This window comes from Rhinopithecus roxellana, chromosome 10 (assembly GCF_007565055.1).
Source record: "Rhinopithecus roxellana isolate Shanxi Qingling chromosome 10, ASM756505v1, whole genome shotgun sequence".
In the NCBI taxonomy this organism is placed as follows: domain Eukaryota; kingdom Metazoa; phylum Chordata; class Mammalia; order Primates; family Cercopithecidae; genus Rhinopithecus; species Rhinopithecus roxellana.
Genome location: NC_044558.1, coordinates 115,232,332 through 115,244,940, shown reverse-complemented (window position 1 = coordinate 115,244,940; position 12,609 = coordinate 115,232,332). Strand labels below are relative to the sequence as shown.

The following is a 12,609-nucleotide window of genomic DNA, read 5'->3' as shown; positions in this document are numbered from 1 at the left end:
ATTATCCAAGTTGGTTTTATTAACTCTTGGTGTTTTTATTCTGTCATCTTGCGGCTTGGCCAGGATTGATCAGGAGGGAAATATCCATTTGGCCACTTTCCAGGGTGCTGGGTGGCAGAACTGCAGCCTGATTCCTAGACTGCTTTTCTCGTGAATTAAGTGATATTTCCATGACTCCACACTCACCTCAGCACAGAGACTCAAGCCCTTTTTTCTCTGATTTTCTGTCAGCCCCAGTTCATTTCAGAGTGCTAGGCTTTCTTTCAAATGTCAAGGAGTTGCCTGAGTGGCTCTGCTCTTATGGTACAGCCAAAAAGCCATTAAACCAGCTGGGTTGTTTTGCTTTGCTGGGTCAGGATGACCCAGGCCATGCAAAGCCACTCTCAAACAAATTTTTCACATATACCCTTAAAATTTCTATTAAACACTGACTTTTCTTCATCATGGAATTAGAGTTCAGTTGCACTATACAGAATGCTGAACCTTGTGAGTGAATTTTTTTTTGTGACCTTGACATAGTCAGCCTCTGTGTACACAGTTTAAATTATCTGTAAATACACATGGCTGCTTAAATTAAGTATAAAACATGACTTGCTTTTGTAAAACACGTTGAGGCCCTGTGACATAAAATACCAGAAGAGTGATAGGATTCTGTATATGAAAAACCAATTGTTGTAATTGTTTCTTTTTATTTTTATTTTTTTCCTTAAAAATCTCTTGGGCCAGGTGCGGTGGCTCACACCTGTAATCCCAACACTTTGGAAGGCTGAGGTGGGTGGATCATGAGGTCAGGAGTTCGAGACTAGCCTGACCAACATGGTGAAACCCCGTCTCTACTAAAAATACAAAAATTAGCTGGGCGTGGTGGTGCATGCCTATAATCCCAGCTACTCAGGAGGCTGAGGCAGGAGAATTGCTTGAACCTGGAAGGTTGCAGTGAGCCAAGATCGTGCCACTGCACTCCAGCCTGGGCGACAGAGTGAGAATCCATCTCAAAAAAAAAAAAAAAGAGAGAATCTCATAAAAAAAAGTCAAGGTTATGAACTTTCTAGGCAGGGAACAACTTTAGTATTATGAATAAATAATTGTTAAGTACCAACTTGTGTTTTAAAGACTCTACTTCAAATTAATAAATATGGATCCCTCACAAAGCCAAAGACTACTTAGTTCAAAACTTTCAGTTAGAATGGAATAGTTAGAATAAAAGTTGTGCTGTGTTCATTTATCATTAGTAAACTTTATTTCGAAATACTAATTAAATAGATTAAGTTTTTTTCAAAGCTTTAGGCAAATTTACATACAGTTACTTGGAAAATATTTTAAAACTAGGAAATCTTTTTTTGAAGTCAGTATTAGGATTTAAGGAAAATAAATAGATCTTATTAAAATATGTAGAATAAACGTTATCTTAGTGAACTGATGAATTTTTCTTTCTCTGTTTGCAGTGACCATGAGTGTTTTATTTCTGGGTTTGAAACAAGATAACATTTCTATGATTTGTATTATGTTTTCTTTGAGACTCATCTGAATTGCATAATCTCAATCTGCTGAGTAAAACAGTTTGGCCTTTTGCAAAAGCCACCTCTTTGCTAGCCTTGAGCGCTTCACTTGTTTGAAGGTGGGGAATCCTGCAGAGTCTTAGATCTTGGGTACCAGCTGACTAAATATATAAATTACTAATTCCTACATGGATAGAGGGGGTGATAGAATACTTTTTAGATAAATGAGAGAAGAAGGCCACATGAAAGAAGGCATGAAGTATCAAATTCTCTCTATGCGAAATAGCCCCCACCCGAGTTCTTCCTACTTATCTAACTACAGATCCTTCGTAGTACTCCTGGCCTGGGCACTCCATCTTAATTAAAAACATGAGAACAGCACCTTTCTCTCTTTTTTTTCTTTTTTGGTGGGAAAGAAGCCCCATTTTTACACAAGGTATCTTGACCCTACCCACATTGTGCTATAGCACATCACTAGTTCATACTGACTATATCTTCTTCAGACTGTCTTGAGTTGAATTGCATTGTCCTGCCCCTAGACAAAACCAGACATTCCTTCAGTGTGTGTGTGTGATATTTTTCTCCTGAGCAGTCCCCTTCTTTCTTACATATTTTGATGAGAAGAGAGTAGAGCCATTTTAAGGGATGGCCATAGCTCTTAATGACAGTAAAGCATCAAAATACTTATTCTAGGAGAATTGCAGAATATTGTAAGCAGGAATTATAATTAGTTAAAAAGATTTTTTAATAAAATAATGTTCTGATGACTTTCAGTTTTTTATGGCCATTTGAGATTACCTTAACATATAAATTGCATATGAAATTCTGTTATGATATTTAGCAGGAAGGAAAATGTCCTTTACCTTAACCAAATATTTATATAATAATATTTTGTGATAGTCTGACCATGATTCATTGTTAAAAAGTACAAGTGATCAATTTAAGTCTTTAAGTCTGAGATTGGGCTTTTATCTCAATCTTCTAATAAGGTTGAAAACATCACCATTTATGATTTTTTAAAATGACCACTTGTCTATCTATCCATTTTGTATTCTACTTCTAACTGTGGTATATGTTTATACTGTTTCAGGCCTCAGTAAATGTTCATTACATGATGATAAAGTCTAACAGTTATACAAGACTGTTCTAAGGGTTTTATACAAATTAAGTTAATATTCCTAAAATCTCGGTGAAGTAAGTACCACTATTATCCCATGAGAAATTGAGGTGTATGTTAGTTAAATCTTAAAGTTAGTAAGTGGCAGCACTAGAATTTCAACCCAGGCACTCTGGTTCCATTCTGTGTTTTTAACCACTTCGATGTAATGCTTCAATATAAACAAAACTGCATTTTATCCTGTTACCAGATATTAAAGTATCTGTGTGCTGGATGTTGTACTAGCTTTAGAGTATGCAGCAGTGAACAAGATGGGCATACTCCTTGCCCTTCAGAAGCTTGTAGTCTAGTGAAGGCTTATGGAATTTATTAGTAGAGGTTTTTATGTTCATGGACTCCTCAGTATCATGGACACAGAGAACTTCAGAGGGGGATGTGGGATGGTACCTTTGAGGTCATACAGGCTAACCCTTACGTCATTCATTAGTCCCAGTTATATACCCTTGTTCAGCCATGGAGAACTTGGCCTCTCATAGGCAGCCCACTTCATTTCAAGACAACTCTAATTATTAACGTATTCTTCCCTTTAATAAATATCACGAGCTACAAGGTACTGTTAGTATTCCTGGAAGTTAGCTAGCAAAGAATTTAACCATATCACCCCCTCAGCATATTTTCTTTATGGAGAGGACTATAAATGTTACTTAGTAAGAACTTCCGGCTCTATTTAACTTGTGTGACAGCAACTTATGCAGTTAAATACTGTTAATTACATCAGGACTTGTAGGTCAAGGATTTTGGTTTTTTATGACAGGTGCTGACTCTATGTGATTTAGATTTCTTGAGCAGTTTCAATTTCAGATGGTGCAACTAGATTGTATTTTCACAGGTAAATAATTTTCTATCTACACTAGGTGGCAGTAGATAAAAAAGAATAAAACATATGCAAGCAGTCTCTGGACAGCGAGTCTTAAGATTAAAAGGAAAACAAGTCACTCTCGCATTTCTGTTCTTTGCCTCAACTCTGGACTTAGAGATAATGGCAGGAGGCTGTGTTTGTTTTCTGCTTTGTGGGACAGCCAGGAAGAGATAACGGTTTTGGCTAAATGAGCTGATCGTCCCTCATCCTCACCATGCACAGTTTTATTCCTTCTTTACTATAGCACAGCAGTTATACCTCCCCTTCAACACATTGGCTGGATAGTTATAAAATGCTTTTACTATTTCTAAAACTACAGCCATACCCATCAAACATGGTAAGTGCTTTAAAAATTATTCCACTCCTCTTATCACTGGCCAAGCCTTCATCACTACATACCTGGATTAACACTGTAGTGTCCTCACTGCCATCCCTAATTTATTCATGACACTTTATGTGTCTGTCAGATTACTCTTTCAATTCAGCACATTTTAGCTTCCAACTTTCTGTGCCTTCCCAAATTCTTTCGCCCTTCACAATTTGAACCTTGACAACCTTCTTTCTACCCCTGTGTGAAAGTATGTTAGCGTTCTTCCACTATGCCATGAAGAGTGCTCCTTTACTCATCTCCCTCTCCGTTTTTGTTTTCTAGATCTTTTATTAAGGAGCCATCATATGCCATGTTTTCTCCATAGGAAGCCTTTCTCACTATCTAAGCCAAGCTTGTCCAGCCCACAGGTCACATGCTGGCTTTGAATCCAGCCCAACACAAATTCGTAAACTGTCTTAAAACATTATGAGATATTTTTGCAATTTTTTTTTTTTTTTGTAGCTCATCAGCTATCATTAATGTTAGTGTATTTTATGTGTGGCCCAAGACAATTCTTCTTCCAATGTGGGCTAGGGAAAGCAAAAGATTGGACACCCTGAGAAGCGCTCAGTCGATAGTTTCTTCCTTAAGGTTCTTTAGTACACTTATTGGTACCATTCATTTGATATAAAGCTCTGCTATCTTTGTTGCTCTTTGTTTACTTCTTTGTATTCATAATGTCTCAATTTTATTTTCAATTTTTTTGTCTTTTCAAATTCTGAAATAGCCTCCCTCAAAGTTAGTCACTACTCTAGGTATTCATTCCATTGCTTTTCTTTGTAACTTTATATATTTGAATCTATAATTATTGTTTAATTTTAAATGAGTTTGAACTTTATATAAATGAAATTATAGTGAATATATTTTTTCAGTAACTGATTTTTTAATTTAACATTGAAGTCCTGAGATTCATACATATGAATTCAGATTTCATGCATTCATAAATTGTTTTCATTGCTGTATTGCATTCCAGTGAATTTGTCACTGTAGTAATTCTCACAACCTGTTTTACTGTTGATAGACACTTAGAGTACTTCCAATAGTTTTTTTGGCCATTACAAACAATGCTGCTACAAACACTGTGGGCATCATTGAGCTTTCTAGTGTTTGCAGTCTAATAGGTATTAAGTGGTATTTTGCTTTAATTTCTACTTTTCTCATTACTAATGTTCTGAATATATTTATTTTCCATATATACAGCACTCTGCTTTTGAGCTCTTTATGATACAGGTTTCTACTTATTTGAGCCTTCTTTAATGTTAACATAAGTTTTATTCTTTTCCATAAGGTCTTACACATTTTTGTATGTTTATTCTGATGTATTGTTAAACTTTTATGGTATTGTAAATGCTGTCCTTTAAAATTTTGCATTTTCTAACTGTGTGCTAGAATGCAGAAATGCAGTTGATTTCATATATTGATTTTGGGACTAACAATCTTATTAAATTCTGAATATTCTAATGATTTAGCAATAGATTCTAGATAACATTATATATGAATGAGAATATTATTTCTTTCTAATTGTTATCTTAATACATTTTATTTCCTTTTCTTACTGAACTGGCTAGGATTTTTTTCTTCATCTTTTGAGGTGGGTCATTTTGTTTTATTTTTAATATTCCTTTTTAGGTAAATTACATTGATTTTCTAAAGTGAAAACCTTTTATTTCTGGGGTAAATTCAACCTTGTCAAAATGATCTTTTCTTATACATTGACAGAATTGGTAGGCTAACATTTTGCTTAAAATTTTTTCATCCATAGTAATAAATATACCAATATATTTTAGTTTTAGAATATATTAGAAAATGCCCTCCAGGTTTTTACAAATAGCATTTGGTTTCTTATGGTATGAAAATCTCATAATTTTTTTTTTTATGTATATACACAGATTAATCCAAAGCTTGAGGTAATCGATTTGCAGATCTCTACTCCCCCTGTTGTGGATATACTTTCTTTTGATTCTACCACAGTAAGTTGGGGTATTTTTGACACTTAAGTGGCATTTAATCATTTGGCATAATCCATTTTCCTTCAAAAATGTGGGGGGAGGAGATAAAACGTGGGCTATGTAGCCTAACATTTTAGTATAGGAAGAACTTTGTAGTCATATTTACAATGCATCTAAATAGTTTACCACAAGGGGGAGCAGCACCAACTTCCAGGAAAGCTTTTACTTTGAGGTCCCTGAGCTCAGTCTAATCCATACCCACTGTCTCATGTATTAAGATGCCACCCAGGTGACATTTCACATGCTGTTGCAGAGCTGATTCCCTGTTGTGTTATTTGTCCTTCGGAGGTGCTAAACTTACTTCTAGTCTTCTCATTAGAAGCTGTAAGAAAAACAGCATTGCCCTTTGTTAATCTCTTTTGATGGATTATCCATAAATTAAGTATTTCTACTACTTACAATTTTGTTTATAGAAATTACATATGTAAAATTTATTTATTCAGTGTTTTCAAAATCTTCAAAGATTAAGAATTTTAGCCTTTCCATTTAGGATTCTGCTTACTCTTTCCAAGGCAAATCACTGCCACAGTTGATCCTGCTAGTCAGTGCAAAACTAATTGTAAGAACAAATGGGAAGAACGGCATGGTCTTTGATGACACTGCTGCTATGATGTCAGTTTAGTTAAATATTTGGGGTACATTTTTAATTTGTAGCCAAAATAAAACCCTGACATTATGATTTTACAAATTCTCTAATAGATCTCAAGAATGTATTTATTATAGAGGAATTCTACAGAAGACTAGTCCATTTTGAGTCTGTCTTGTACCAGAAAGCATTCTAATTATTCAAGGGTCCTTTCAGTGTTGATCCCACAGCAGAGAAGACTCCTTGATCTCTCACTAGGAGCTTCAGTGACAAAAACCAAGTGAGGGTAACCAATGGGCTGATTGTTAAAGGGAATTCCAAGAATCACTGGTGACCACTAGGACTTCAAACCAGTCTGCGGTCTTGTTGCTTACAGTATTCATGTTTATAACTCTGGCAGCATTGATGTATTAATTAAAAATACCTAAATGGGCCGGGCGCGGTGGCTCAAGCCTGTAATCCCAGCACTTTGGGAGGCCGAGACGGGCGGATCACGAGGTCAGGAGATCGAGACCATCCTGGCTAACACGGTGAAACCCCGTCTCTACTAAAAATACAGAAAAACTAGCCGGGCGAAGTGGCGGGCGCCTGTAGTCCCAGCTACTCGGGAGGCTGAGGCAGGAGAATGGCGTAAACCCGGGAGGCGGAGCTTGCAGTGAGCTGAGATCCGGCCACTGCACTCCAGCCCCGGCGACAGAGTGAGACTCTGCCTCAAAAAAAAAAAAAAAAAAAAAAAGAAAAAAAAAAATACTTAAATGATGTGGAAGTGTAAAAAAAAAAAAGAAATTAAAAATTAATGGGATGTGTACAACTTGCCACAGTACTTGGCTTATAGTAGGTCTTGAATACATTTATGTTCAATGAATTACTCCAAATGCATGTTGTAGAAATTTACAAAATCTGATGAGTTAGTTTTTTCCCTCTGTAGTGAGAAGGAGCAAAAAGATAGGAGGTTTATGAGATGTGCTGCCTCTTTGTGAGGTAGTCAGTAGACTAAAATTCCACGTTCCTGGCCTAGAAAATATCTTAGATCATTAAAAATATTTGGTCCACCTTTTGAGACTCACTGTCCCTGCCAGTACCCTTCAAGTTTTGCAAAGCCTCATTACGTGAGGAATCCAGACAGTTTTGACAGACGGTGCTATTGAGGTGGGCATGACTGCCTCCTAGCAAGGGACAACATGATGTCCCTTGTAGTATAGATGGTACATATCTATTGTAGATTGTATGTATCTATTATAGTATACATTTATACTACAGGACCATAACTCAAGGAATATATGGGGTATGTGGAATGTTGAGAAGACAATTTTGTATAATAAACATATGACATTTAATAGCTGTGCTACAAAACAGAATAATAAAATGGAAGAGTAAAATTATTATCCACAAAGGATAATATTAGGTTGAATTATATGAAATTGTCATTTTGTAGGCAAAAACAGTCTAATATCAATGACTTCACATGGTTTCACCCAATATATAAGCATTAAAAGGAAGACTCCACTGTTACTTTGAATTGTATACTTGATAGTATATGAAAATCCAGCAAACAAACAAAAATAAAACACAAGAAAACAAAGTCTTGTTTGCTATAAATTGGTTTGAGATTATGCTAATAAACTCCCATCTAGATAGATTATAATCTGGAAGATACCTGCATGCTGCCAAGCAAGGTATAAGGACTTTATTTTAATAGTGCCTTCTGAAGACATAGATGCTCATAAAGCAGTTAGACTTTTAAAAGAGTATCTCCAAAGGGTTTTTCTTTAAATTTTCAATATGTATCTCTTTCTTTTAGTTCAATGATAGATAATTGGTTAGAAAACTAAAATAAAATTACTTTTTCAACTATTCACCTTTCCATTAATATAGTGGTAAATAAGCCTTAATTATAGTCTCCTCCCTACATTGACGGTTTCTCTTTTGCTTCTGCACAACAAATCAGACACAATTGTAAAGGGGATTTTTTTCTGCTTTGGCATGAAGCACAATTGCATTCAATATTTTGGGTGTGTACTTTGCATGTGATTGTAATTTAAAACCCTGGAGAAATACTGGAAGCCAAAAAAAGTAGTGTTTAAAGGTAATTTTTGTTATTGTTATTGTAGTTACTGTTTCTTTTGAGGGTTGATTTGTTTGGTTTTCGTAGACTGGACATTTCCTTAAATATTCATTTCATCAAGATAGAACATGAAAAAGATGTCTCTTTAAACTTTAATTTGTCAAATTTCTTAGTAGCATAAAAGAAGTTTGTTATGGTGTAAGAAATGGCCTCTATTTCTACTTTCACTTGATTTAATATTATGTTCAGGAAGATTTGTAGACTCAAGTGTACCAATGTCTGTGCTCTGATGTCTTCTCACTACAGAGAAGAAATTGTGGCATACAGTCTTTAACAGGTGGTATCTTTGTGGCTTGCACTTGTGTCTCTAATGCCAAGCAGGAAATTTGACACAATATTTGTGGATCAAAATAAGCTGTTACTAATCTCTATTTTTAAAGCTTTATTGTTTAAAAAAAAAAGTTTCTGTAAAGGAATATACTGGTGGCCATATAAACATAGTTTTAAATTGTTATTCTCAAATTCCTGACTCTTTATTCTGATTATGTTGTCAATTATGTACTAATTTTCTAAAGATTATTTAGTTCAAGATTCCATTTGAGTCTTTTAATGTTTTCATTTTGTAGTTAGAACTAGACCAGGATTCTATCAAAATTATGCTAGGGCATTTATCATTAGCATTGACATGTGGTGTGGCTACATGGGATGTCCCACTCCTCTCTTCTAAAAAGACAAGCAAGATAAGAATTTGTTTCCTGTATCCTAATACAAGGAGTTTTAAACTGGCTGGGCACAGTGGCTTACACCTGTAATCTTAGCCGTTTGGAAGGCCAAGGCGGGTGCATCACCTGAGGTCAGGGGTTCTGGACTAGCCTGGCCAACGTGACAAAACACTGTCTCTACTAAAAATACAAAAATTAGCTGGGCATGGTGGTATGTGCCTATAATTCCAGCTACTTGAGAGGCTGAGGCAGGGGAACTGCTTGAACCTGGGAGGTGGAGGTTGCAGTGAGCCGAGATTGTGCCACTGCACTGTAGCCTGGGCAACAGAGTGAAACTCTGTCTCAAAAAAAAAAAAAAAAAAAAAAAAGTTTTAAACTAACTGTAAATAAAATTTATCTTAAAAGACTGGGATTATTACTTTTATTATCTTTAGGAAAATTCTTAAATTCTGATGTATTAATTTATTGTCTTACAAATGAACAAAATAAAGTTAATCTTGCTGTTGTTCCTTTGATTGCCAAAATACTGGACTCTTCTCAGAGTTGACAGGGTATTCTCATCTTCATCCTGGCAACTGTACTTAATATGAACATAATGCAGAATATGTGTATGCCTTTCTTTAGAATTAGGGATATTATTTCTTTCAAGTCAAATTAATTTATAATAAACATGCAGTTATGTTATAGAAAAAAATCCAAGGTCTACAGTCTTTTGATGTTCCATCAGTCAAAATAGTTAAAGATGCCCTGCATAAAGGCATTACATGAGATGCTGAGGGAGATACCAAGTTGGCTGCCTGACCTCAAGAAACAAACAATCTAGCTGGACAGAACTAACTGAGTAAGAAGAAATCAATGTTGGTTTCAGAACATTAGACGTCAAGTATACATGAATGTCAATGAAAGATTGTTATTGAGCAGTATTCAGAAGAGATCATTAATGGGCTGGAGTAAGCTAGAGGACTTATCTAGAAGAAAACCTTTGACCAGTTCTTTTTTTCTCTTTTGAGACAAAGTCTCTCACTCTGTCACCCAGGCTGAAGTGCAGTGGTGCTATCTCGGCTCACTGCAACCTCCGCCTCCCGGGTTCAAGTGATTCTTCTGCCTCAGCTTCCTGAGCAGTTGGGATTACAGGCACCTGCCATCACGCCCAGCTAATTTTTGTATTTTTTAGTAGAGACAGGGTTTCACCATGTTGGCCAAGCTGGTCTCGAACTCCTGACCTCAAGTGATCCGCCCACCTCGGCCTCCCAAAGTGCTGAGATTATAGGCATGCGCCACCATGCCTGGAGCAAAAGCAAGGTATAAGTAGTTGCTTCAGAAGAAATCAAACATATATGAACCATGGTAATAAAAATGTATCAGTCTAGTTTAGAGTCTTTAAGTAGCCTAAATCAGATGTGGTGGGATCCAGGAAGGATGCCTACTCACATACATAGGTCTGTGAATAAGTATTTATTAACTCACTATTCTTGGCTTTAGAGAATGTGAAGGAAACAAAAATACCTGCTCCAGGGAAGCCTAGATTCTATATTCCAGTCAGAGAAATGCAATTGACAGATCTAAAAAATAAACTGTATATAGTACAGGGAACACAAAGGTGAAAAAGGCACTGAAGTCAGAGAGGAAAAGATAGGAGAAGGCTGCAATTTTAGCTAGTATGGCTAGGACAAGCGTCACGTGACAGGTGGCATTTGAGTAAAGAGCTGAAGGAGTGAAGGGAGCAAGTCTTATGGCTATCTGGGAAGGGCTCTCCAGGAGAGTGGGAGCAGTGATAGAAGGCCAGATTGCAGGTGACATAGGAGCCACTGGGGGGTTTCCTGCAGGGGGAGGGGCATGATATGACTTGTGTCTTAACAGGTTCACTCTGCCTGCTATAAGAGAACAGGCTGGGGATGTTGATGGGGGTAGACAAGGAGACTCATTAGGAAGCTAGTGAAATACTCAGACGGGAGGCAATACTGGCTTGACCCAGGGAGGCAGCAGAAGAGGTGGTGATAAGCAATCGGATTCTGGGTGTATTTTGAAGGCAGAGCCAAGAGGATTTCCTGACAGAGTGAATGTCAGCTATGGGATTCCCGATTTCCTTTCCCCAGGGACAGTAAGACATAGCCTTGAGTAATCTCAGGATAGCTGAGAATATCTCCTGGCTCTGCATCATTTTGGCAGAGGGGCTGATGAGAGAAAAAGAATCATGGTTTTCCTGTATTCTGTTCTAGGATCAGAAAAGTGATCAGCCGAATCAGTGCAAGAGATACTCTGCTATTTCCATGACTTTAGGAAGCACACTCCTTCCTAAATGTCATTTGGATTTTTATTTTTTAGCAAAGTACATTGGATTCTCTTTCAGAAAGTTTTTTTGCATCAACCTATTTTTAGGAAGAAAAAGGTTATACACTTACATGGAGATTGTCATATGGTATATACTACCTGAAAAATATTAATGTGCTGACAAAATATATGGACACACAAAGAATAAACTTGCAGATACACAGAGAATATTTCCATGAATGTTGTGGCAACAGTTCATCCTGGTTACTAGACAACATTGCGTAACTAGTTCAGAGTTATTTCAGTTCCTAACTGCTTATATAAGCAAAGATTTGGAAAGACTAAAAGAACACCGTGTATGTGAACTTCAATGTCTTAAAACTAAAACTTACAACTTTGAAAGTGTAAAATGGTCATATGCAATGTAAAGTTTTTAAACTTTGCAACAGTTTGTATGGTGGCATTTGATTTGGCAGTTTAGTGCATATGACTTCTGAAACTAGGTGTATTTATCTATAACTTTGTGGCTGCTTCCTAAGCATTAGGAAACAGACATTTGTATGGTATCTTTAAGTGCTGGTTTAGTGGCTCTGTGATATGTTTCTCCTGTCCCTGCTCTAAGGGTATGAAAGGAAATGAACTTAGGCATTTATAAGATCGAGGTCTCTGGACTCACTAGCTAGTACCTCCCTCAGTTTATCTTCCTTTTAAGAGTTAAGAGACTTTTTATCTTAACTGCAAATGATAGTAAATATGTCAAGTGGATACAGTAATTTTTTATCCGGTAACACAAAAAGTTAAATGTTAAACCCTAAGATGCTTATTTGGAGTAAAAGAGGAATTTTTTAAGGTTTGAGAAACAATTTAAAAACATTCCCCTTCACAATTAAGTGAAGTAATTAAATTGTCAAAGACATTTAAAAAACAGAATATACATGATAACTAACAAGTAAATGAGGAAAAACACAACATTTTCAAAGATCTCTTGCCATTTAGAAATAGAAAACACATTTACATTTTTTCAGATACAATCTTTAAAATAGAGATAGGA

At 36.2% G+C, this 12,609-nt stretch overlaps 1 protein-coding gene across 13 annotated transcripts in view; it reads left to right on the top strand.

The window, feature by feature from the left end:
• LOC104662548 (POC1 centriolar protein homolog B) overlaps positions 1-12,609 on the top strand; it is a 138,298-nt gene that overhangs the window by 56,452 nt on the left and 69,237 nt on the right. For 10 of the 13 annotated variants that reach the window (XM_030939773.1, XM_030939774.1, XM_010363579.2 and 7 more), the window contains one exon: positions 5,795-5,875. The exons of the other annotated variants lie outside the window; for them this stretch is intronic. In XM_030939773.1, the coding sequence (XP_030795633.1) occupies positions 5,795-5,875 (81 nt within the window). The remainder of the gene's footprint in view (positions 1-5,794; positions 5,876-12,609) is intronic. 13 annotated transcript variants of the gene reach the window in all.